Genomic DNA, 26,720 nt, shown 5'->3' on the forward strand with positions numbered 1-26,720 from the left:
TGAAATGCCTTGAACACTTTTTACAAACTTTGTGGTGTATGAATATAGTTTTTTTTTATCAAATAGAGTTCTTGAAAAGGGTTTTACCCTTAGAGTTCAATATGGAGTCAATTCAAGACATTAGCCCAGGCCAAACCCCTCCAAAGATTTGTAAAGACTTTAAAGAATATCAGATACCTTGAAGGGCTCAAGCCTGAAACGTCGGTTATATATTTTCACCTTTGCTATATAAAGGACCCTTTATATAGCTGAGTTTCTCCAGTATTGTGTATTTTTAAAGAATATTTTACCAGATTGACAGTGGATTAGATATCAATTGATACAGTACTTTTCTGATTCACTGAAAACCGATCAACCGAAATTCTGAATATCCAGAAGGTTTTTTGGGTGAGACATGATGTCACAATTTTTAAAAAGTTTTACCCGTGGTGCTCAAGTGGGGCTACAGGGAATCAGTTTTACAAAGGAAACATTTGTCCACAGGTTACGCAAAGAAGGAAAGGATAGCACTGATTATTTATTTATAAATTGACAATTTTGCCATGAGTTACTGCAACTCTGTGATAAATTGAATTGTGACATTCTCAGAATTTGAATTGAATACTGCGCTCTCCCCACCTGAGCCGCGCTGGCTGTCAAATACCCTTTCAGTGCGGTCGTTGAAATTCTGCTGGAGGTCAATCCCTGTGAAGTCTCCTACCCCTTGGAGATGAAGTGAGACCTCAGGCTCCTGGGCAGGATTGGCGATGGGGAGGTGGCAGAGATTGGCAATAGCTGATATAATTATTCTCCTGATGCTATTGGGCTGCTTTAGAGAAAATTACCAAATATCCAAAAATATCCACAAGCGAGATAGGTCTAGTCCCAAGCATTTTGGTTAATCAGAAAAGTACTGTACAGAGATATTACCTTTCTTGCACATTTACCCAAGATGGAATTGCCACTTCCTTATATATTTCCATATTTTTCCTGTCACCTTTATTCCCTGAGAATTTTAGCTGCACAAGATAATGGAGCAAAGTGTACTTTTCCTATGAAGGATTTGTGCAAATTTTGAATGCCAGATGAATCTTGTTTAATAATTGTATCAAGTTACCTCACATTTGGCGATTACGTTTCTCTAAATGTCAGATGGGCTTTGAATGAAGAGCTTTTTGGCAACCGAGAAGTGTTGACTCCAACAATGGTTTGGCATTCACTATGCGAGGCATAGCAGAGCAAGTGCTCTGCTTAATAGGAGAACAGATATGGATAGCCCAAAGCCAATATTCACAATGTTGAAGCAGCAAAGCTGAAGATGGTGATGGACTCTCAGACAACCACCTACAATGCCAATAAGCATGGTTAATCTGTATTACCAATTCCTTTTAAAATTTTACCTGAAAATTTGTGAATGCTTTGTCCAAATCATTAATGAAAATGGACAGTCATATTGTTCATTCTTATGGTCTTCCATGTTAATCTGTTTCCAAAGCTAAAGAGGATACAAACTCCTCTCTTTTTCAGCATTTATGTCAAGCTGCTGAATCCCACTTGACATAATCTTTCCTACTAACTATGCAGCGCCTTCTTTAAATTTTTATGGAAATATGACTTCCTTTTGATCCACTAATTAGCTCACCTGCCCTTAAAAGGATTCTGTCAGGTTAGTAAGGAATGATCTTCATTTTTTAAGATATTGCTCTAAAAGTTGTTAGCTCTTAAGATAGAGATTTTCTTTTATTAATCATCTGTCATTTTATTTTGGGAACATTGGTCTATTTGCAACATATTGTGGCTATTCGATCAATTAATCAATACAGTTTCCTTGTTTTAATTTTCATTAAACAACAAAATGTATGGATTATTAAATATGTATTCCAAAGGAAGAAATTAACTTTCATTATATTATGCATAGCTTAACATTCAACTTTTCTTGTTTAGGCCTCGACCTCTTCCTCCTCCCCTTCCTCCACCGCCACGTTCACTTTATGGTGAACACAGACCTCTTCCGCATTTTGATGATTATGGTCCAGAGGAATACATTGGACGTTCGAGGTATCTCCTAGCTATTTCTTGTCATATGATAGAGATGAATACTCACTATTATATAAAAATGAATTGTTCGTCATATGATCATGGCTTCAATCCTGAATTCACAATTTCTTGTATTTCATTCTGACATTTAGAGAATGTCCAGAATATTTTCTGAACATGCCTTTGAATATTTATTGACATTCGTCAATAATGAAGGACTATGTACATTGTACAAAGTGTATAAATGTACAAATGTAAAATCTGTTGCATCAATTTGCTAAAGACAGATGAGGCTCAAGTGAAAATTAGAAAAAAATGAACCCATGCATTAAATTTTAAAAATTCCATTTGGCACTCGAGCCTAATGATCATATAGGTGCCTAACCTTTTATCAGAGATCATCGGGACAGGACACCTGCCATTGTTCAGAATCTTCTGAATTTCGGAATCATTTTGAAATGGCGGTCCCTTTAAGCAAATGCAATGTTTCAAAATCGTGCAGGGTGTTAAATAAATTTAGATTAATAAAGACCATAAAATCACAAGCATTTTTTTTTAATTTTAAAGTAAAACTTCAAAATAAAACTTGCTCAGAACCCCGTTTTTCCCCTCCCCTCCCTGTCCCCGCCATCTCCTACTTTCGGTGGAAAGGTGACTCTCGGCCCCAAGCACCCGAAGGGAGAGAAGCAGGCTGCGGCTGACTCAATGCTGGTAGAGTGGTTCCAGCTGCGTGGGGGATTAAGGGCAAGGAAGACTGCCATAGCTCCCACATTGAGCCATCTCCAGCCATTGCTGAGTGAACTCCAGACTTGGCAGCACTGTACCCCTTCTGCCACACTGGGAGTTAGATTGGCAGGTGGGGGGGAACATCAGGAGTTAGATGGGAGTGGGCAACAAATGGATGGGGGTGCAGGGGGGGCAACTGGTGGACAGCTGAGGGGTGTGGAGTGACTGGCGGAGGGTAACCAATGGATAGCTAGGGGGTTGTGGGACACACACAGACAGCAGGGGCTAGGAGTGAGGCGGTCAAAAGATTTCATAACCTAAAAAGTTCAGGTTTTTGGAGGTTGCCGGTGTTTGGAATCCCAGATAAAAGGTTAGGCATCTGTATTCAGTTAATTAAAAAAATATAAAATATTTCCAATTATCCAAAATACTTGGGACCGGATGTTTTACGGTTAACTGCATTTTTCGGATAGCTGAATATTGGTTTTAAGCATCCCAGTAGCATCAGCAGAATACTTGTATAGGCTGTCGCTGATCCCTGGCACTTCCCCACCATCATCGCTGATCCTGCCCAGGAACCCAAGGTCCCCACTCCTGCTGCCGATCCCCAACAGCTCCCCACCGTCATTGCCAATCCTGCCTGGGAGCCCAAGGTCCCTGTTCCAGCCGCCATCGCCCCATTGTCCCTGACCCTGCATGGGAAGCTGCTCTCCTGGATGACGCCAAGTAAAGAAGAAAGTAACCAAGTAAAGAAGAAATGGAAATAGAGAGGGGAGGGAGTTACTTGAAATGAGAACAATCTCCCCGTGCTCTGCCTGATCTGCTGACTTCCTCCAGTCACTCACTGATGGCTCGAGATTCCAGCCTGCTTCTCTGAGCCAGCATCCAGCTGTTTCTGGCTGGTTCTGAGCTCTGTTGTTAACAAACTGGCACTAACAGTGCATCAGAGCCCCACATGAGCAAATTGGGTGATTTTTTTTTTCAACTTGTGATGTCATGTTGTTGCCAAAAAGTTCGGGTTACTGAGATTTTGGGTTAACTGATTTTCGGATAATTGAAAACTTACTATACAGTTAAGATGTATCATTGATTCATTTAATGTGATGTGTTCTTTTAAATACAGATTTAACCATTTCAACGAGCAAAGAGCAATACGTGGTCTCGAAGAAAATTCACGTCTACATAGTAGATATGCTCCATATTCTACAAGACTGCCAGTGCTTCAGGATCGCTTCAGGGAGGATTTTGAAAGAAAACCATATTCAGTTTCTGGCATAAGAGAATTAGAACCACAGGGCTCTGCCCCAAACACTATTTTTACACGTGATTATAATCATGGCCAGCCACCAGAACGTGCTCCTAGTTTGAGTAAATTAGGTGGTGGGTTCTACGATTTTGATAACTTTCGTGACAATGAGTGGAACTAAATAACCACTATCTTTAATGTATATTTCAGTTGTTTTTACTTTTGGGGTGGTAAGTAAGCGCTTGTATTTTTCATTAGAAGTTTAGTTTTTCCAAAATTTTTAATAATGAGGGACCATAAACCTCTTCCCTTGCTCACTCCAGGTCTTCTAATATTTCTGTTGACTTGGCACTATATACTTAAAGGAAAGCTGCTAGCTTTAGTGGTATGTAATCTGATGCAAACAGAAATATTTGTTCAGTTTCTTTCACTATAAATCTGTATGAAAATATGCTTGTTGCCTTGGTTCATAGTTTTTTTTTAATGGATTTCTGAGCACAACAGACTGTAGATAACTTTTTAAAGTAAACTTAGAGACCTGAAATGTACCCAAAAATTGTGAATTGCACAGGTTGCTGGACATTTAATTGACAGCCATAAATGTTTTATGATGTTCTGCACGTTTAGAAATACAAAATACATTACAAGACCCTTTTTTTTAAAAAAAATCTTGGTCATTCTTGCTCTAAATAAGCTAAGTCATGCAATTCAGTGAGGTGACAAATGTTATACCTGCTGAGTTCAGATCCATATTCAGTAAAGTACTGAAATAAATGTTTTTGTGTTTTAAAATAAATGTGTTGAGATGGTTCTTTCTATTTTCTATCTCTGTCAATTTTATAGATGCTTTTTGCTATTGTTTAGCAGTATACACATCATAATGTTTGTATGTATGTGGAATTGACTTTTTAAAATTCAATATAAGTGCTGAAGCCTACAGTGTGGATTGGACAAAAATGAAAACTGGAAACAGTAACACAACCATGATGTTTAAAAGTCTAAGTTATTGGAGGAAGATAGACAAAAGATATATTAAAGATGAGATATTTGTAGAAAATGAAGTGGATCAGAAATTTGTTGAGTCTGGGCAGGAAAACCCATTGGAACAATGGATGTCTATGTTATATTTTTATTTTGAAAAGTTATATTCATATGATTTTAATGGAATTAAGTTATAATATAGCTTTGCATAAAAATAAAATGTGATAATATTGAATAAAGTTACAGGATTGTTTTTAAATATTGGAAATTTAATGTTTCACTGATGAGGAAGAAGCAACAAGTATCAATTGGAGTAGTATCTTACTGGGAAGATCTACTAGGTGGAAGAACATAAAGTTCCTATATGGAGAAGCAGTCAATGTTTCAGGATAGTGAAATGATATTGATCTGTTACATAATTTATTTCACTCTCCTGAGTATTAACAGCATTTTCTTTTTATTCAAGATTTACACTGCTTTGCTTTGGATAGACAAAAATGGCAGAGATACAGAAACCAACTGAATTTTAAGAAATGCAAATACAAAGTTTACTTAAAATGTAATATTGAAATTAGAATACATACAATGGTTTGGACAAGTTTTTAAAATGGAAACTGAATACCATCTCTGTGTACAAAGGAAAAACAATATACAAGAAGTTGGTATCAATAATCAACACTATAAACTGATTTTGTGGATTTTGATATGATCATCAATATTGAGCTTTAAGCCACATTGTGAGATGTACATAAAAAGTGTAACAGTCTATTTTTCATTTGCTCTCTCCTGAAAGCTTAGTTTCCCTCTTTCATCCTCCCTCCTTCTCTATCAATTCCCCAGTTGGGATTCCCAAATTTACCCTTGGGTTTGTGGATATTGTACACTAGTTCTAAAACTACACTCTTCTTCTGTCAATTTGTTACAAAGTTTTATGGAAAAATATTAATTACAAATATTCATTCTCAGAACTATTTTATACACAAAAGTTATTCTAATTAAATATTTCAAGTGTAGTACAGTGTGTATTTTGCCTGTCCCAGGCAAATTATCATTTCAGGTTTTTGTTTCATGCATAAAAATTAAGAATGCAAAATGAGGCATAGTTAATTCTTGTGAAATGTCTTTTAACCCTTACTTTGGGTGGTTGATAAATGAACTTTATTAAAAAAAATTAATAAACCTTTTTTGTTTTTCATGACTGCTCATTGAAATTTTCTATTGAATGCTGATGTTTTTCATTTTGCAATTTAAGTAAATTAATTATTCTATGATTGGTGTTTGTCTTTGACTCACACTTACACTTGTGTATAAAATAATTTATGCAGATGTATCTTCTTCTTTGGCTTGGCTTCGCGGACGAAGATTTATGGAGGGGGTAAAAGTCCACGTCAGCTGCAGGCTCGTTTGTGGCTGACAAGTCCGATGCGGGACAGGCATAAAATAATTTATGCAGATGTACATCTACTTCAAAGAATCAAGTGTTCTCTTCAGAGCTAGTAAGGATGCGATATTGTGGGATACATCGTACTCCTGAAAAGGACAATAACAAAAGTAGTTAAAAAAAACCCTTAAAGTATTTAATTTTTTTATTAGAGCAGATAAATGGGTTTGACACCTAACGTGTGTATTCCCAGCATTTTGTTTTGAGGCACCAGTGAATTTGAGCGTAGGTACAAAAACATTTTTTTTTAATTCAAACTCTGCCTTAAATGTTACCTTGTCAGTTTGACACGATTGTTATGGAAATTATCGTGAATATGCAACCAAATTATATTTGTGATTGTTACAGGCTATGCAGATGTTAAAGTTTAAACCGATGGACTGGAAAGACAAGTTCTATCTCCAGGGCGATCAAAGTAAAAGCGATCAGAACATAACTTCTATTAAAATGTTATGTCCATTTTTGCGGCCTACCCCATTGCTACAGTGGCCAATAAAGTTAAAACATTTATTGGGTTTAATTTTGTTGAGCGCCTAAAGAACAGCAGCGGGCAGCTATTTTATTCCTCCTCTGCCAGGGTCTCGGCTGCACGAAGCGCCTCCACCCGCAACGCCAGACTGCTGGCACAAAGACTCCGATTGGGATTGGTCGTCGGAAGCCACCACAGCCAATCAGATGGGGGGATACATGGGGATGACAATAAAGGCAAGATGGCTCCTCATATAAATCCACGCGCTGAGAACGGCTTCCCTGTTCGCAAAAAACTTGTTTTTCTTCTCATTTTCACACCATCAGTTTCTCGATCGTGTCCTGAGGGATAAGCAACTGTTGCATGTCATCAAGCATCAACGAGAGACCATTGAGCGACTGATGCGGTGTGGGATTTAAGTGTTTTGATCTCCTCCACCGAGGTGATGAATTAAACCCCTTCTGCCGGCTGTGAGGGGACACGGCGGTGCGGCCTCCAGGCTTTACTGCTGGGACGAGCCCTGCCTGGGCCGGCAAATGCTGGCATAAAGCTGCGGATATTAGACAAAGGGGAGGCGACCTATTTCGTGCCACAGAGCCTTAATGGCGGTTTCAAGGTTGGTGTTTTTCAGTACTCTCTCATTAACTGAAAGCGAGAAGAGGATGGGCCTATTTGATCCGATCCAAGTTAAAAAAAAGGGCCGTGGGCGCCATGGGGTCCGCTTTTCGAGAGTAAATGAGAGCCCTTCCAGTAACCTGATTAACGGCTCAGGATGTGGTGGCTCATTTTTGTAAATACTAACGTTGAGCATTGAGGCCTATCCCAGAAATAATGACGAGCGAAATCTTCATTTATTTTCTTGGATGGTTGAATAGGTTGTAAAATGCTGATTATATGCGGAAGTTTTTGCGTATGAGAGTGTCACCACCGATGAATTGAGTTGCAGGCTTTCGTTCGTACTGACCACATAGTTTACAAATCAAAGTTTCTACTATTCAAAATCTATTGTCATGGGTCCTTATTGAAGGATTTTGTAGAGCTCGTTCTTTTCTAAAATGTTCCTGGAACATTTTTTGGTCCCTCCGGTCAAACAAACGTGCGAAACCCTCTAAAACGTCGTCTTTCAATTATTTAAAGCACATTTCCCCCTTTAATTTCGACGTAACTGGGACAGAGCGAGTGACCTTATTATTTTCTTGTGTTACCGTGAGTGGAATGGGACATCAAGTTTCAAAAAGCAATAAAGGTGATGTCTGAGGAAACTGATCTTTCCTCATCAGTACTCGAGGTGTCATGACGAGTTTGATCGTGACATCCTCAAAATTACTTTGACTCCATTTGACTGCAACTCACTATTGCTTTGGACATATTTAGTTTTTACCAACGATATCTTTACTCAACTGCATATGTATGTCACCAAATTTTCCTTATGCTTGGTGTCAGTAAATGTCATGAATCTATTGACATCAATGTTATTGAACTTTTTGGGATATAACACTTGCATTTCCTCCCTTCTGTCCATTAAAATGCATGTCAGTGTTCAAGTGCAAATTGTGCATGAAAATTTAAAACCAGTAGTCATTCCAAGTTGCATCCTTTCCTTCCATCCCTGGACCCCACACACCATAATACTAAAAAATACTTGAACTTCTGATGAATTGTCATAGATTTGAAATATTAACTTTTTTTTTAGATGGTGCTGCCACATCTGTAGAGTATTTCTGCTACTACATTATTTCATATTTCTAGCACTTTGGGGACCATTAGATGCATGACATGAGTTTCATTTCTTCCTTCCCAACCCACCTTCAGTCGAATATTTTATTAACTTTTGTGAATGGCTCTGAATCTTGATATTTCTCAGAATAGTTTTTCATGGTTTATTTAAACTTTGCCAAAGTGACATTCTAAGAATCGATGAGTAGATTATAAACAGTGATGGGGTGGAAGGGAAGATGGAGACATTTTGTATGTTAGTTGTTTAGTCTGGGAGTTTTTGGATTGTTTCAATATTTTAATGTTGAGAAGTACACATGAACCAACAAATCTGTACCTATAGGTTTTAACTGGTGTAGTTATTTTAAATTGTTCAAATATTAATTGTAAATCCTTATTCTTGGCATTAATTCTGTAATGTAGCCTACAAGAGAATGAATTTTAAACAGTTATCACCATATTGAAGTTGAATGTGATAGACCACTTGAAAATCCCATAAACTACAATTTGGTAAATTAGCTCAATTTGGTCTTGTGATGTTGCTGATTAGAATAGGGATCTGTGGGATCTCAACGAGATTTAGGAATATAGCTTAGAACTTCTCTGAAATGTGATCGATGTTATTTGCCCATCTGATGTATTAAGTTTAAGTTCCACTCCAGATTTGAGCAGAAAATGTGGTCCAACTATTCATCAACCTTGAATGATAATTTTGTTTTTCTGACCCATATTTCTGTTGCTTGCTCACAGCTCCAGGGCTCTCAGTTTACTCCTGATCTCAGATGCTGTCTTTACAGAACTATATATTCTGTGATTGTGTGGTTTTCTTCTGGGGTTTCTTGTTGCCTAAAATCCCAGTGAAGTTCAGGCTTTGGTGAAATATCAGCTATCCAGCTGGGATGAGTATAAGGAATATAGGGTACACTTAAGGCTACCAGGAGGAGAACAGGGGGGGGGATGTGAGATATCCTTGGCATATAAGGTCAACAAGAATCCTAAAAGATTCTACATAAAGAGTAAAGGAGTAACTTGGGATAGGTCCTCTTAAGGATAAGTATGGATACGTGTGAAACCATAGGAGATGGGTGATGCCTTAAATGAACTCTTCTCGTCCGTATTTACCTTGGAGAAGTCCATGGAAGCTTGGAACTTTATGCAAGAGAGTCGTGAGATGCTGAAATATGTCAACATGATGAAAGAGGAGGTGTTGGTCTTGAGGAACATGGAAAGTCAATTCTACCACATTGCAGAAAAAATTGCTGGGATCCTAACTGATATTTCTGTGACACACAGACAGTGGCTAAGACCTCATTTGATGGGGTATTGAGTACCTTAAGACTATAAGAGATGGGAGCAGAATAAGACAGTTCAGCGCATCAAGCCTGCTCTGCCATTCAAATCATGATGTTTTTAACCCCATTTTCATATCCCCCCCCCCCCCCCCCCCAATAATCAAGAACCTATCATTCTCTTTAAATTTGCCCAATGATTCAGCATCCATAGGGGTCTGTGGCAATGAATTCCACAGATTTACCACCCTCTGTCTAAAGAAATTTCTCACTTCTATTCTAAAGGGACATTCCCTTATTCTGAGGCTGTGCACTCTTGTATAAGACAGTCACGCTAGTATATGAGTTGGAATGTTGTATTTCAGCTCTACAAGACTTTGGTGAGATTGTACTTGGAATATTGTATGCATTTCTGGTCACCTTGCGATAGAAATGATGTGATTAAGCTGGAGAGGGTGCAGAAGGACATGAGAGGCTAGGGCTATTTTGCCTGGAGCAAAGGATACTAAGGTGTGACCTTGGAGAAGTTCATAAAATCATCAGGTATATAGATAAGGTGGTTAGCTGCAATCTTTTTCCTGTTGTTGAGAGGGTATAGGTTTAAGGTGAGAGGGGTAAAATTTGAAAGGACCTAAGGAGTGTTTCAAAATTCAGTACCACAGAGGGAACTGAATAAATAGAACAAACTCCCAGACCAAGTGTACAGGTGAGTACAATTATCACATTTAAAAGACATTTGAGTAGGTACATGCATAGGAAAGGTTTAGAGGAAAATGGGCCAAATGCAGGGACATGGGACTAGCTTAGGAAGCTACATTGATGAGTTGAGTGGAAGGGCTTGTTTTCATGCTCTATGACAGACATGCTGGTAGTTTTATTGACAACTGTAAATTACCCCCTTGGTGTAGATTAATGTGGAAATATCTCCCAAGGGGAAATGTGAGAGTTGGTAAGATACAAGTTACTGAAAAATAAAAAGTGGTCTGTTCCACTGGAGATGCATAGACCTTGCAGTTCAAATGGCCTTTGTCACTTAGTATAGGACAAGTTGGGGCAAGACCATGGAATGTAAAGCTGTCTTGTATTTTGAATAAAATTTTGCTTTCCTGCAGGTGATACTTAATCAGAGTTAAAGGTGTAAAGTGTTACTGAAATCCCAGATATGTATAATCATGTCTGGAAATAGGAAATCACTTTCGTACAAATGGAACTCATGTTGTATTTTATGAAACTTTCCTATAAATAACACTCGTTTGGTTCCTGCACAATAATTTTATTTGTGGTGAGGGATTGTTGCCATAACTGAGGAAATCTTCAGCTAATCTTGTACCAAAAATTAATAAATTGGTTGGCTGAAATGGAGTGAAAAAAAATGGACCTCAGTGTTCTGTGCTCAGCCCACTTCTGTTGATGTACTGATCCACGACTGCAATGCCATATCCAGCTTCAACAGAGTCATCACATTTGCAGATGGGACAGCAGCATATAGGAGGGAGATTAATAACTTGGCTGTTTGGTACACTGTAATGGAAGATTTAAACCGTGTTTATTACTTTTCCAGCCTTTGCTTCTGCAAGGCTGAGAACCTGCTTGTTGCATATGAATTAGTAGACACACCTAAATTCCGCCATGGGGCCCAGGATGCAGTTGAAAATCAGAAGACATTATCTAAATTTACACTATATGAGGCTCAGAGATGCAGTTGTCTTTTGTTGGTCACAGACTGTCAGGAGACCTTGAAGACAATCTATACAAGTGTACAGTCGTTGCCTCACTTCGGCAGTTGGGACCAGTCCAGGCGTTGATAAGTATAATTGGGAAGTCTTGCATATTGTAGTGTGAATTCAGCTTTAGATTTAGTAATAAAGCCTTGTATAAACTGAACTGCTCTCGGTGTGTGTGTGTGTGTCTATTTTCTTTCGGTAGCTCAAACACTGTGACCAATCTAAAACGAACAAAATAAGTTTACCCAAGACAAAACCAACAACAACCTTGCACTCAATGTCACCAAAACGAAGGAGATGATCATTGACTTCAGGAAGGGAAAACCAGAGGTGTATGATCTAATATTTACTGGGGGAATCGGAGGTGGAGAGGGTTAAGTTCTTGGGAGTCACTATCTCAGAGGATCTTTCCTGGACCAACATGAATGGCATTGTGAAGTACGCCAGCACCTCTACTTCCTCTGGAGTTTGCAGAGGTTAGTCATGCCATCGGAAACCCTAGCAAATTTCTATAGTTGTGTGATGGAAAGTGTGCTGACCAGCTTCATAATGGTCTGGTATGGGGACACCAATGCCCCTAAGCATAAAGCCCTGCAAAATATGGTGTTCACAGCCTAGGACATCACAGGTAAAACTCTCTCTACCATCATCAATATCTTCAGGTAACACAGTAATCATCAAGGATCCACAGTACCCAGCACACACTCTGTTCTCACTGCTACCATCAGGAAAGAGGTACAAGTGCCACAAGACACTCCACACCAGGTTCAGGAACAGCTTCTACCTTCCACCATTGGACTCTGAAACAACAAACTCAATCAGGAACTCATTTTAGGACTCTTATTTTTTGGACTTTATTGATTTTTTTCTTTCTGCGTTGCACAATTTGTTTACATTTTATTAGCTTTCATGTGAACATTGAATCAGATTTTTTTTTGCACTGCCTTGCCCACAGGAAAAAAGAATCTCAGGGATCTATATGATCTCTGAATCTGAAATCTTAATCTAAATCTAGTTGATATCTTCAGCAGTAATGATGAGTTGGACTGCAGGGAAAAGGTGGAAAATCGACCTAAGTTTCAATGTGAACAAGATAAAGGAGATGATTATAGACTTCAGGTCTAGTGATGACCACCTCTGCACATCAATAACTCTGTAGTGGAGAGGTTAGAGAGCACCAAGTATGTGCATGTTTTTATACTGAGGACCAAAGAATGCTATTTTGCCCAGTTGCACTTGTACAATTTTAAAGTAATAAATGAATGAGAACGAGGTATTGGAACCAGAATTTGAGAGTGTTCTGAGGCCAAGAGGTGCTCCCAAAAGTCCCTGGGCGCTGAAGGCTTCCTCAGCTTGTCGGGGGCTTTGATCTGGGCTCAGGTTGCCGATTGTTTAAATTGAAACGGATGCTGTGGGAATGCTGGAGAGGAATCTTCAGAAATTCCTTATGGCAGACGACAAGCAATTTCATGTATTGCATTTCTGTTTTATTACATGGCAATAAATAGTATCTGATCTGAGAAGAAAACAGGTTCATACAAGGAAAAAAATACTAGAATTCTAATGAGGATTCAACAAATCTTTTGGATGATGTTGAATAAGGGAGTACTCAGTATGATTATTTTGGCTTCAGCTTGTGAAATTGACCCAAGATTGGAAAGCATGGCATTGTTGAAGTGATTCTCAAGCTGGCCAGAGGAAATAAATGAGTGTTTTACTTGGTGGCTTGATCAAAATATGATAAAGAGAACAGTAAAATTCTTTGTGGCCATTACTGACCCTGCTCCTCTTTTAAATATTTAGATTCAAGAACAGTATTGATGTAGATTTTAGTTTATTGTTATGTGTACAGAAAAATAGTATAAACTTAGTTTTGCATCCATCCAGGCAGGCTGCAAAAAAATTTGCTATTTTTCATTTTGAATCTAAAATTTCACAGAAAAAAAGCCACATGGTAACAGATTAAAAAGATTCATCATGGCAATGTGCAAATAGGCAAAATAAAATCATGTTCTTGATAAAGAGTGATATTTGGTCCTGCAGAAATTGTTCTCTATCTCCTGATACAACCCATCCCCTCTAAAGGGGCATCATGCTCTCCCTGGTCATGCCAACCTCTGCTGCCACACCTGCTCCTCTGATTCTCCCAGCAAATCACTGCATCTCACTGGATGAATGGACTGCAAAGCTCTGTTCTTACAAAATATTTTCATGTACATATATTTGGAGAACCATACTGTAAAGTGAATAATTTTTTTAATTGCCTTATTGCCATTGACCAGAACATCTGTTGGAAATAGAATAATAGAATAGAATAAGCTTATTCAACAAATAAAAATACTTTATTATATAGATTGGCTACTATGGAAAAAAGTAGCTGTTGGAATGAATTTTTTTTAATGGAAAGCAATGACATTAGAACCTCAAAATTTTCATCTAGCTATGAGCTTGAAGTCCCCACTGTTGCCAGGCACACCACTCAGAAATTACTTCAGCAACATTTAATCATAAGTTTAGGTTGGAAGGTGTAACCAACATCTTCATAAACAGCTGCAACTCATCATAAGTATTTAGTTGTTCTTTAGAATTTAAGTTAACATATGCTTGCTTCGAGGTGAATGAGTGGTTAGTGGGCATTAGCTACAGTTTATGAATTGTTTAAAATTTAAATTTAGACATACAGCGTGGTAACAGGCCCTTCCAGCAAACAATCCCGTGCACCCAAATTCCCCAATTAACCTACAACACCTGTACATTTTATTTTTGAATGTTGGGAGGAAACCCACACAGACATGTGGAGAACATACAAGCCCCTTACAGACAGTGCCGGATTCGAACCTGAGTCATGGGCGCTGTAATAGCATCCTGCTAACTGCTACACTAACCATTATTGACGTATGCATTGAGAGACAGTGGAAATACTGATTTTACATGGTATTCAAGCAAACCAACCGATGGGAAATCAACCTAGGTTTATTTGGGCCTACTAGCTAATTTAAATAATTTTACTAAGGCAAGGAAAATCATTAGCCAAATTATCCAATATTAAAACTTGCCTTTTGACACTTCAGAGACTTTGTACAATGCTAGCACTTTTTAAGTTATATGATGTAAATATATTTAAATGTTTAATGTTAGAAATAGTTCAAATGTTTGCAGTCAAGGGTGATTTTTCATGTATAAAGGTGTTGCATCAAAAATGCTAAAAGTCTCTTTTTTTTTCCTTTTCAATAGGCTTGATCGTCTCTTTATTTTACTTGATACTGGGACCACACCAGTAACTAGAAAAGCAGCAGCTCAGCAATTGGGCGAAGTTGTTAAGCTCCATCCTCATGAATTGCATAACCTGTTATCCAGAGTAAGTAGAGAAACCAAAACTAACTGGTTATTATACATGTACATATATTTTTTAGGAATTTAACTTGTAAAAAATGTATTTGACTTGTATACAGTGAGCGAGGAGCACAATTCTATGAAAATCATAATTTTATAAAATGTAGTCATCATTAATATATGTACAGGTTGTCCCAAGGTAGCAAAGGGGTTCCATATTTATAGATATTCATAAGTAAATGTTGTCAGTAAGACAGAAAGTATACAAGTCATTAAGGTAACCATACCTCCACAGTACACATTTTCCCATATCCAAAACACTTGGGGCCAGGCGATTTTTTTTTTCGGTTATTGGGTTTTTCTGGTTATCAGAACAATGGCTTTAAGCAACTCAATAGCATCAGTAGAATACTTTTATAAGCAGTTAAACAACAAAAAAACAATGGCAGGTTTGCTTTTCGAGCATGAAATAAGGTTTATGTTAATACATGCCAAAAAACAACTTGATCTTTGCTTATAAAATAGGATAAATGTAGCACCAAACACTAAAAAGGCTTTTTCAAATGTTTTCTCAAGTGTCATCTGCCTCACTAACAATGTTTTTTGTCTTAGAAAGTCTCTCTTTGATTTTATAAACTGACATGATTTCTTGTTCTGGTATGAAGTCCTTCAGTAAGTCCATCATCATTTTCACTGTCATCTATCTTTAGACACTTTTTCTCCAGTTTCGCCAACAGCTTGACTTTCTCTTCTATAGACAAACATAAATGCTTTCTCTTTTTCTTTTCACTGATATCCATAGTGCTATCTGCAGACCTTTTTGCCATTGTAACTATATCTTTGAACCGTATGCGAGAGCTCTGTTATTATCAAAATGGCGCCAACAGAGTGTCAGAGCCCTACGTGGGCAAGTTGGGTGATAAAAAATTTTCAACTTGTGACGACATGTCGGCGCCACAAAGGGGTTGTTTTTGGATCTTTTTGGTATTCAGAAATTTGGATAAAGGGAAACATACTGTATTGTAATGTTATCAAAAGTACATGACTGATAATTTCTAAAAATAAAAACAGGAAATTAGTTTTGCCACTCATAGGAATGAACATGTAGGTCGATCGGATTTTTGAATTTAATATTTTTTGGACCCCATTCATATGTGGATGTGTTGACCCAAAGAAAGTGAGAAATTTTCAATGGCCCTACTTTCTTTTGAAATATGGATATTTTTGTTTGTGGGTCAGCATTGGTGATCCAGTTTGTTATCACACACTGTTATATCAACTCTCTCCCTGCAGTCAAGCTGAAATAATTTTGACGTGTTTTTTTGGGGGGTCTTATTGGAATTAATGTGCTTCTTTTGTGTGCTTCAGTCCTACATGAATTTCTAATCATTATAAGTTTTAAATATTACATAGCAAAAAAAAACTAAAATTCTAATTTTAAGTAATTGCAATTTGCTTTAAGAAAAGAGTCTTAATTTAAAAAAAATTATTTGGTACTTCAGCTTTTAGTTTATACTTTTAATCCTATATGTTTCAAGTTTTTAACATGTATGATACTTAAAGGTTAATCAAGAGTTGCTTTCTTTCTGAAGATTCTTCAATGTAATTGGCTGCTTTGCTAGATTGATAATGTGTTCCTGGATGTCAGGAATCCCAGTGAATTGTTGACAATTATTATCAGTAAAGCAGAAATGTATGTTTTTGGCCAAATACTCTCATGTTACCAATAACCCACTGACTCCTTGTGTCTTTGGAATGTGGGAGGAAACTGGAGTACCCACAGGAAATGTATGCAGACATTGGGAGAATAGCCAAACTCTTTTCAGACATTGCCAGATTTGAACCCAGATTGCTGGTGCAGTAATAGTGTGGCACTAACTGCTATGCTAACCATTTGCTACGCCTTCCTGGGAAACTTTTTGCAAACCCAGAGGGAATTGCAGTCACTTCATTAATCACTACTCTGGGCCAGTGAATTTGACAAATTTAAGTAGCTGGATAGGGCCTTTGTTTAATTTTTCATTTGCATAAAATATCTATGACAATGTAGTGCTTGCTTGGTACTGCACTGAACTATTACCAAGATGGTTTCATTGTATATAGTTGTGATAGCACTAAAGAGATGACTTGGGAAAGAATTTCCACTTTTCATGTAAATTACATGTAAGCAAATCTTAATTTGCATCAGATTGTGTTTTAGAAATCTCAGTTGATGAGGTCTTATAAAGATGACAATTAAATTTAGCTGCTTTAAATTAAAAGAAATTTTGAAAGAAATTTGATTATTAACTAGAAATCTTAAAGAAAAGTGGCCTTCCCTCAAATTTAATCTATTATGTCTTTTAATTTTAATGTTTGCATAATCTACATTTGTAAATTGATTGAAAATTACTATCATACTTTAGCTTAGTCCATTTAGCAGCTCAAGAGCTCTAGTAGCCTTATTCTTGAACTTTAGCAAGATTAAATTGGAATGTCAAACCTATTTTGCATCAGCAATTTGACTTGCTTGAAAAATAGCAGCCATATTTCTTTGACATTAGATTGGCCTTGGAGGATTCAAGATTGGTTTAGTGGAAGGAGTTGGTGGATTGTAGTGTGGAAATGTTTGTCTTATTGGAATTCTGTGTCCTATGGTGTGTCATAGGGATTGGTTCTAGGTCCACTGTTGTTTGCCATCCAAATGTAGATAACAATGTAGTTTAATTTGCGGGTGACACCAAAATTGGTGCTGATGTGGACAAGGAGGAAAGATATCTAAGTTTACAACTGGAGCTAGACCAGTTGAGTAGGTGGGTCAAGGAGTGTCTGTGGACCCCAAACATTGATTTTAGGATGCCAAGGTAACAGTGGCTAACAGCCACAAACTCAAAAATGGACACTTATGACTCATTTACAAGATGTGTATGTTAATATGTGGAGTTTAAAGAGTCACAGTATTGTTTTCCTGCTTCCTGAATCATGACATGTGCATCTGTTCCTCAACTCGGCTGTAACACTGTATGAAATCTTGGACCCCAACTACCGCTTTCTAATGAGGTTTTACTGTATTAGTGTTTTAAATATGAGATGGATGGGAATGGAAGGATAGATGGTTAGTAGATTTAGAAAAATATCTGATGGCTGAAAAATTGAATTTTATTAGTATTAACATTAATGGGATACAAAATAAAATAAAGTGGAAGAAATTATTAATATATATGAAAAAGATTAAAATAGATGTTCTTTTTCTGTCAAATGTGTTTCTTGTTTAAACAAAAAGCAATATGAAAAATTAAAAAGAGATTGGGTAGGAACTGTAATAGCATCATTTAATTCAAAAGCAATATTAATAAATAAAAATTTACCAGTGAAAGTACTAGATACAATTGTAGTTGTAACAGGCAGATACGTTATGGTAAATTGTCAGATTTATTTATCAAAATGGACCTTACTGAATGTACACACACTTAATGTAGATGATAAATTTATACAAGATATTTTCATGCAATTATCAAATGCCAAGGGAAAAATTATATTGGGGGAGATTTTAAATTTATTTTAGACCCCAAATTGGATAGATCTGGAGATAAAATGATAAAAAATAAAGTTGCTAAAATAGCAATAGATTTAATGAAAGATGTGGGTTTAATAGATATTTGGAGAAGAATTCACCAAGTGAAAGAGATTATTCTTTTTACTCTTTTCGATATAAAACATATTCATGAATAGATATGTTTTTAATTTCTACACAATTTCAATATAGAGTACAAAAGGTTGAGTATCAAGCACGAGTTCTATCGGATCATTCACCTTTAATTTTGTCCGTTTGTTGGAAGAAGAATAAAGAAAAGTTATAGATAATGTTAAATACAACATTATTGAAGAAAAAATAATTTTGTGATTATCATGAGACAGCAGATAAGATTTTTTTCTTGAAACTAGTAATGATTCAGTAAGGAGTAAGTTTACGATATGGTATTCTAGAAATACATATTTAAGAGGTCAAATAATAAGTTGGACTTCAAAAGTAAATAGACTATAGGAAAGAGGTGAATCAGTTAGAAAAAGAAATAACAAAATTGGAGAAGTGCAAAAAAAATGAGAAAAGAATATTGTTAGAATCAAAAAAGTTAAGATTTAATATAGTACAAATATAGAATGGAGAGGGATATAATGAAATTGCTACAAAAATATGAATTAGGTGAAAGGGCTCATAAAGTACTAGCATGGCAATTAAAGACAACAAATTTCTAGAACAATAACTGCTACTAAGAAATCTACTGGTCAGGTTACTTATAAAACGCAGGATATAAATGATAATTTTATGCTAAACTTTATCATTCAGAATCTTAGAAAGATGATAATAAAATAGACTATTTGAAACAAGTTAAGTTAAATTAGATGAAAAGTTAAGATTGTGTAATATTTTTTCTGAAATAGAAGTTTGAGACCCTGATGTCATTACAGAATAATGAAGCACCAGGGGAAGATGGTTTTCCACTAGAATTTTAAAGAGAGCTTTAGGAGTATTAATGGGGGTATTATATCAAATGAGAGAGGTACATGATTTACCAGAATCTTTTAAAACAGTGTTGATAACAGTAATTCAGAAGAAAGGAAAAGATTATAAATAACCTTCTTCATGTAGACCTATGTCATTATTGAATACAGATTACAAAATTGTGTCAAAATTATTAGCTAATCGCTTAGTTGAATTTTTTCCAAAATTAATAAATATGAATCATACTGGTTTTATTAAAAATAGAAGAGTGACAGATAATATAGTTAACTTTCCAGCGGTAGCGATTGCACTAAATGCAGAGAAAGCACTTGATAGATTGGAATAGAATTTTTTGTTTAAAACACTTTTGGGATTCCAACTACTTTTATAAATTGGATAAAAGCATTGTATGATCAGCCAAAAGCAAAAGTGATTACGAATAGACAAATATCAAAACCTTTTTTGTTAGAAAGGTCTTTTAGGCAAGGTTGCCCATTTGTCACCCTTTTTATTTGCATTAGCAATAGAGCCATTAGCAGAAATAATGAGAATTGATAAATAAATTAAAGGATTTTAGATAGGTAATAAAGAACATAAAATTAGTTTGTTTGCAGATGATGTTATTGTAAATTTAATGAGTCCAGGAATATTGTTAAATAAGGTGAATACGAGATTAAAAGAATATGCATTATTATCGGGCTATAAAGTTAATGTTTATAAAAGTGAAGTGATGCCTATAGTGAATATGGATTATTCACAATGCAAAAGATTGAAATTTAAGTGGAAAAATAATGCAATTAAATATTTAGGAATAAAAATTAATAGAAATATAAATAATTTGTTGAAGTTAAATTATTTACCATTATTAAAAAAGATATAAGATTTGAGAAGACGGAAGGATTTATCAATAATAATAGGACAGGTGAACTGTATTAAGATGAATATTTTTCTGAGAATACAGTATTTATTTCAATCATTACCTGTTCATATACCAAAATTATTTTTTGGGGGTTTGAATAAAATTATACGAGAATTTATTTGGAGAGGTAAGATGTCAAGAGTTGGTCTTGAAAAATTATCATGGAAATTTGATCAGGGTGGACTAAAATTGCTGAACTTAATAAATTATTATAAAGCAGCTCAATTGAGATTTTTGTCCTGCTGTTAAGTAGGTGAAAAAAATAGCTTGGGTTCAGATTGAAATGAATAAAATTGGAGAAACTATCCCAGAACAAATGTTGTATAAATGGAATAATAAACTGTTTAAGGAAATATGGAGATACCAATTTTAAAACATATACTAAAAATATGGAATGGAATTCATATGGAGAGAGGAATTAAGAACTATCAACTACCAAAAATGTTGTTAAAATAAAATCAACTTGTTCATTTTACTTGAATAATTCTTTATTTGATAGTTAGTATAGTAAAGGTATGCAGAGGATAAAAAATTTTTCATTACAAACATGGTAAGCATAGCTGTTAGTGCAATGTGGTTTCAGCACCAGCGACTGGGATTGGAATCCAGCCTGTTTGTAAGGAATTTGTACATTCTTCCTGTGACTGTGTGGGTTTCCTCCAGGTGCTCTGTTTTCCTCCCACCATACAAAACTAATTGTGGGTATCGATCAGTTGGGTGTATTTAAAAATTTAAATTTAAAAAAATTAATAGAGAACTATACAGAATGCATCAAATCACATATAAACATTTTAAATACTTGAAGAACTGTATAACGTAGGAATTTACAAATTTTGTTAGAGAATGAACAATGCAGATAAGTAGAACTGAAATGCATGGTTTCTACCATCTATTATGCGCCATATAGTCATTAGATGGTGGCCGATAAGCGGTGTATGGGTCTTGTGTAGCTGCCTAGTTATCATGTTGTACTTCACAGATTTAGGCACTGACTTCAATACTTGCTTGTTGGCTCTAGATTTGTCAGTCACTTGCCTTTCATTTGAAAGGTGGTTTGTTAAAGTCCCATTCCATAGATTTGTGTTCACAAATCTAAGCTGTTATTTCAATACAATTTAGCATTTTTTTATACCATCTTTAGAATGAGATGTTTTATCTTAAATATAATCTTGTAGAGCTATTTCAAATACAATCTGTAATTTTCTTGGGTTACTTGGCCTCCTCTATTGAAAATCTATCCTTCACTGACTACCTCAAATGAAAATTAAGTAATCATGTTCACATTTGCATGTGTTTCTTGTGACACTTTTTTTCCCCAGGTTATTTTGACTATGGTTTTGAAATATAGTAAAATCTCCATTATCTGGCATGTATAGGGATCATGGGGGCCGGATGTGCAAATTTTCGGGTTGACTATGACCCACTCTTCCAATGCCTAACTAAGACACGTGCAATAAGAATGCACTATTTAAAAGACAAAATACAATGCAAAATGTAAAGTATTTTGAAAAGAATCAGTATTGTAATCTCCTTTAATTAAGTTCACTTTAATCAGCTAATTTCTGTAATGTACAAAATTTAAATTCAAACCCCAGTCGCTAGCGCTGTAACTGTGTTGCGCTAGCCGCTATTCTAACTGCGGCACCGTCATAATTAACCTCCTCCCCTCACACTGACAACCTGACTCACTTCCATGCAAGTGTCCCATTCAGGCCCTCAGCACACCTTAAATTCGAACCCTGGTCACTTGCACTGTACCAGCCTCGGGCTACCTGATGCACTAATCATTGGTGTTGTCGCGGCGGCTACACTGCTCCTGCAATAACACATGCAACCAGACAGGTTGAGTTCAGTGAGCAGACTGGTTTATTGCAGGCTGCTGGGCTGCACTTATACTCCCAGCCCGGACCTGGCTGAGAACCGTGCTAGAGGGTGCTGATGTCACCCGGGCGTCACGTGGTCCCCAAGTGTGGGTTTCTGAGCCCCGAGCTGGAAGGAAGGGAAACCCCCCCCCCCCCCCGACGGCGCCATTTTGGCTGGCTGCCCCGCCGCGTGGCTTACAAGCGGGGCCAGTTCGCCTGTCTTGTGGTGAGCCGTCACAGTGTTATCATAGTTAACACTTTCTGCTGTTTACAGATAAAGCCTTACCAACATAATAATATACGAACAAAAATACTCTTACTAAGCAGAGATAAGGAGACACTTTGGGTGAGTTGCCCCAGCAGTGAGCAGTATTGAACTGCTCTTCATCCTGGGCACTGCCATTTTATTAAAACACGGGTCACGACCAGGGCTGAATGTTTGCTCCCACCTTCATCAAGGGGTTGTGTTGCTTTGGAGAACCTTTACTTTTACAATTTTAAACTTTTATTTAAACATTTATGTAAAATGTAATTTATTTTGAAATGTTTTTATTTATTTCCTCAGATTTTTGCTGTTTGAGTTTCCGGTTGATTGAGTGCTGGATAATAGGGATTTTACTGTACTTATTTGGCTGTAAGCATTTTGCAATACCCTGAAATATAATTAATATAGAAATACAAAATCTCTGTTTCTTATTACTGCATTGTTAATGAATTACTTAATCTATTTGGTTATTGAAACAAACTGGTCTTCACATTAATTATCTAAATGTGCATAAATGGACATTTTCTTTGTTTTTAATTTAAAAACTAGGTATTAACCTATTTACGCAGTCCTAATTGGGACACTCGCATTGCAGCTGGCCAGGCAGTAGAAGCTATTGTGAAGAATGTATCTGAATGGAACCCTACTCCAAAGATAAAGCAAGGTATTAGATTTATAGGCATAATTTTGATAATCATTTCTAACCAGAGTAATTGCTGTGAATTAAAAGACCTATGCAATATAAAAATGAAACAATTATAATTAATCTTTTGATTTAAAAAGTTCCAAGTGTTTGGATGATTTTCTGTTTAGCATGAATGTGTTAAATGGACTATTGCCATTTAGGTTAAAGAATTGTATAACTGATTATTATATCTGACTACCTTTGGAAAAATAGTACATAATAACAACTTGAGAAGTTAGGATCTTCGGTCAGTCTTTGCAGCACTGTGATTTGAAAAATGACAATTCTTCCTTCTTGGATTATAAGTAGTCTTTTTTGAAATGTTCCTAGCTTGCGTTAATACTACATCACCATAACCTGCTTGTACCATGCCATGCCCTTATTATTTTGCTGTTTCTTTGCATTGCAGTTTTTCATCAGTCTTTCTAGTTTTTGAACACTTTTATGTCACTCATTGGGCAAACGGTCCATAATTAACCTTAGCACCAAATTCTGGCTTGTAAAGAGTTCCTAGATCAGTCTTCCACACAAACATTGGGGTGCTAGTCTCTAGTTTGGGTGACGTTTCCAACAGATTAATCAAGAAGTAGCATGACCTACTCATCCTCACAGAATCATAACTTACAGACAACATAATGGATTCCACTACAATACCCTGTTATTACTGTCTTAGGAACAGACCCAATTCATAGAGAAACCAGAATAGAGGAATAGAGGAATGTTTCTAGGTGTACTCAATATTAATTCCACAATCCTGTAGAGTTCCAAGGAATCGGTTCAAACATGGGTTGTTTGTACCACAAAGTAATGATTTGGTGCTCTTCTGGAAGAAGTGTTAAAAGGATCTAGGTTATATTCTTTACCATTACTTGGATTGGCTTGATAGTATCACTGACTGAACTAGCAAGTCCTTAAGGATGTTGCTATCAGATGAGCCCAGTGGCATGGATTAGACCAGCTAATGTGGGAATAAAAACTGACTTCATCTTCAGCAAGTCTATGTTTTGCAGATACATTGGTAAAAATGCCCATATAACATTGGTAGGAAGGACCACTGCAAAGTCTTTGAGAAGATTTGGGGTTTTGTTCATATGAAGGACACTCTTTGTTACATTGTGTGACAGTCGATGTCTTCAGACTAAATGGGATAGATTTGGAACAAAACCAGCAGATCAAAATAGGCATCGATGAAGTGGTCTGAATTGAAGAAGTGGTCTCCGTCACAAACTATAACCTCAAGACCTGACATAACTTTGTTGTTCAAGTCAAGTCAGGAGATCAACCCTTTTTCATGAATGCAGAAGAGCAAACTGGCCACAGGTTTAAGTGTATAGATGCCACTATGAGAAACATATAACAGAATGCTAAAGAACAAAAATAACATGCAACAGAACAACCAAGACCGTGGATCAGATCAAAGCTCTCCATTTAGTTGTGAATCCTCAATATTCTAGATGTTGGAATGATGAGAACTTCAACTGAACCACCCATAAATATTTTGGCTGGAAGAGCAGGCCACTAGCTAGACACCTTGCTGTGCGGGACTCTCCTGTTAACATCCCAAAGCTTACAAGAAATAGGTAAGGAATAGCCTTGGCATCATTGACAACAAAATAGCCTGCTTGATTGGTAGCTCATCCATTCTACATATTTAATCCCTCCCCTACTTGCAGACCTTGATGACAGAGTGTGCATCTCACAAAATTAAATCTCAGATGACTTGCTTATATGAAATTCATTTTGGCAGTCATGACTCATTAAACAGAATGATTATTTGGGTTTCTTTTCCATTTATCTAATTGTATTACAAGTCTAGAACCAAATTGTTAGAAAAACAAGTTATTAAATCTAGAGCTGCCAGACATTGTGGGATTGCAAGATTTTCTTTCCGAAGTTAAAATGTGCAAATCCAGCATGATTTTCTTTGTAATTATGACTAATTGCTGACGAATTTATTTTTAGAGCTTGTCTCAGAGGTTCCAGCAGATGATGTGTGTTTGGATCGTTTGAGCTTTGATAGATTTGACATATCACGTCTTTTGAAACATGGAGCATCTCTGCTTGGATCTGCTGGTGTTGAGTTTGAAATCCAACATGAAAAATCAGGTATATTATTTTAGTTTATGTAATAATAAAATCATTTTTATTTGAACTATCTATTCATCTGAAATTTTATTGCTTGGTCATAATAATAGCAAAACTAATTTGCTTTTACACTCTCGATATTGTTAGAATCTGTTGTTCATCCCTTGTGAAGGTGGTGATAAGCCGCTCATTATTAATAATAAAAATGCTCAAGGCTATTTGGAAAGTAGTCACCAGATGACTATGACGGAACTGTAATGATGTGCGACTTGGAGATAGCTGTTTCCTTTTATTCTTTTGGGTGGCAGTACGCAAGCAATCGCATGGACTGGTGGTGGAGAATGGGATACTAATTGGGCTGGATGAGTGATTTATCTATAAACATCTATACAAGTGGGAAGTGTTATGGGTTATGTTAGAATAACTATGGGTAAAATATGTCTTTAAAAGAGATTGTGGGGTTTAGTTTACACTTCACAAACAGAAGTAACACTTCACAAGTCACACTCTGAAGCTCACATGACTATCCATGGCCTTTCACACTACCACCTACAGATTGGAGGAACAACACCTCATTTTTCGCCTGGGCACTTTCCAACCCCAGGACATGAACATTGAGTTCACTGCATTCCACTAATCAGCTTGCCTTTGTCCCCCCCCCCCCCTTAACTAGTCTTTCCAGTTCCTACTTCCTTCCTGCGGCCCTTCTCTTTCCCCCCCGCCCTTTTTTTGTTTAGACATCATCTCTCATGTTCCCCCACACCTTGATGAAGGGCTCAAGCCTGAAACATTGGTGATGTATCTTTGCCTTTGCTACCTAAAGACACTGTTTGACCTGCTGAGTTTCTCGAGCATTTGTTTTTTTACACACTTAAACACAGTGTCAATAGAATCCTGTGTTTTGCCCCTTCACAAAAGTCATCTCATTTAAAATGGAAGAGCTTTGCAAAAGTGAGACATTGCAGGGACAATGGAACTGCTTTGGAAAGGACTTCGGACTTCAAAAGGAGGTGCAAATAGAGCATAATGTTAATCATGTCCAGGCTCAGATACAGAAAAGATCTTTCGAAAATTGGGTTTGGAGCCTTGGGAGAGTTTTTTTTTTGGTTTTTACAAGCAGAGAGAGGAAAAAACAAAGATTTTTTTTGAGGAGAGAGAGAGAGAAAAAAAATCAGTTCTACTGCAGCAGTTGAGGCTGCAAAATAGCAAGCTGGCAGGCTTGTTGAAAAACCCCATTTTGAAGATGGGTTGCGAGTTCTGAGTTCAGCCTGTTCAAAACCCCTTGTAGTCCTTACAAGAGGAAATGGCTGGCTAGAGTGTTTCCCATGAAATAAGGGAAATAGGAGGAACTCTGTGGTGACCTGGAAGAAGAGGTTATCGTTTGGAAAACCCCTGATAGGGCAAGTTTCTTCGGCAAGACGCTGAAGTGACTGATTGGACAAACACAAACTGATTTCCTCCAATGAGCAACCAATTTTTC

General features: G+C 36.7%; 2 protein-coding genes and 1 long non-coding RNA gene across 8 annotated transcripts in view; 2 read left to right on the forward strand and 1 right to left on the reverse strand.

Moving 5' to 3' along the window:
- The window catches only part of LOC138744390 (RNA/RNP complex-1-interacting phosphatase-like), a 50,717-nt gene extending 44,553 nt beyond the window's left edge, over positions 1–6,164 (forward strand). For all 5 annotated transcript variants that reach the window (XM_069900505.1, XM_069900502.1, XM_069900503.1 and 2 more), the window contains 2 exons: positions 1,924–2,037; positions 3,866–6,164. In XM_069900505.1, coding sequence (XP_069756606.1) covers positions 1,924–2,037; positions 3,866–4,169 — 418 coding nt within the window. In that variant the 3' untranslated portion in view covers positions 4,170–6,164. The remainder of the gene's footprint in view (positions 1–1,923; positions 2,038–3,865) is intronic.
- Positions 6,077–7,430, reverse strand: LOC138744398 (uncharacterized). The gene is made up of 2 exons (XR_011345506.1): positions 6,686–7,430; positions 6,077–6,499 (listed from the first exon to the last, which is right to left on the reverse strand). It is a non-coding gene; the product is annotated as an uncharacterized lncRNA (long non-coding RNA).
- Positions 7,100–26,720, forward strand: part of btaf1 (BTAF1 RNA polymerase II, B-TFIID transcription factor-associated) — an 87,519-nt gene continuing 67,898 nt past the window's right edge. The window contains exons 1-4 of one of the 2 annotated variants that reach the window (XM_069900449.1): positions 7,100–7,495; positions 14,843–14,966; positions 23,020–23,134; positions 25,118–25,261. In XM_069900449.1, the coding sequence (XP_069756550.1) occupies positions 7,482–7,495; positions 14,843–14,966; positions 23,020–23,134; positions 25,118–25,261 (397 nt within the window). In that variant the 5' untranslated portion in view covers positions 7,100–7,481. The remainder of the gene's footprint in view (positions 7,496–14,842; positions 14,967–23,019; positions 23,135–25,117; positions 25,262–26,720) is intronic. The other variant, XM_069900448.1, reaches the window with a different exon arrangement.

This window comes from Narcine bancroftii, chromosome 10 (assembly GCF_036971445.1).
Source record: "Narcine bancroftii isolate sNarBan1 chromosome 10, sNarBan1.hap1, whole genome shotgun sequence".
In the NCBI taxonomy this organism is placed as follows: domain Eukaryota; kingdom Metazoa; phylum Chordata; class Chondrichthyes; order Torpediniformes; family Narcinidae; genus Narcine; species Narcine bancroftii.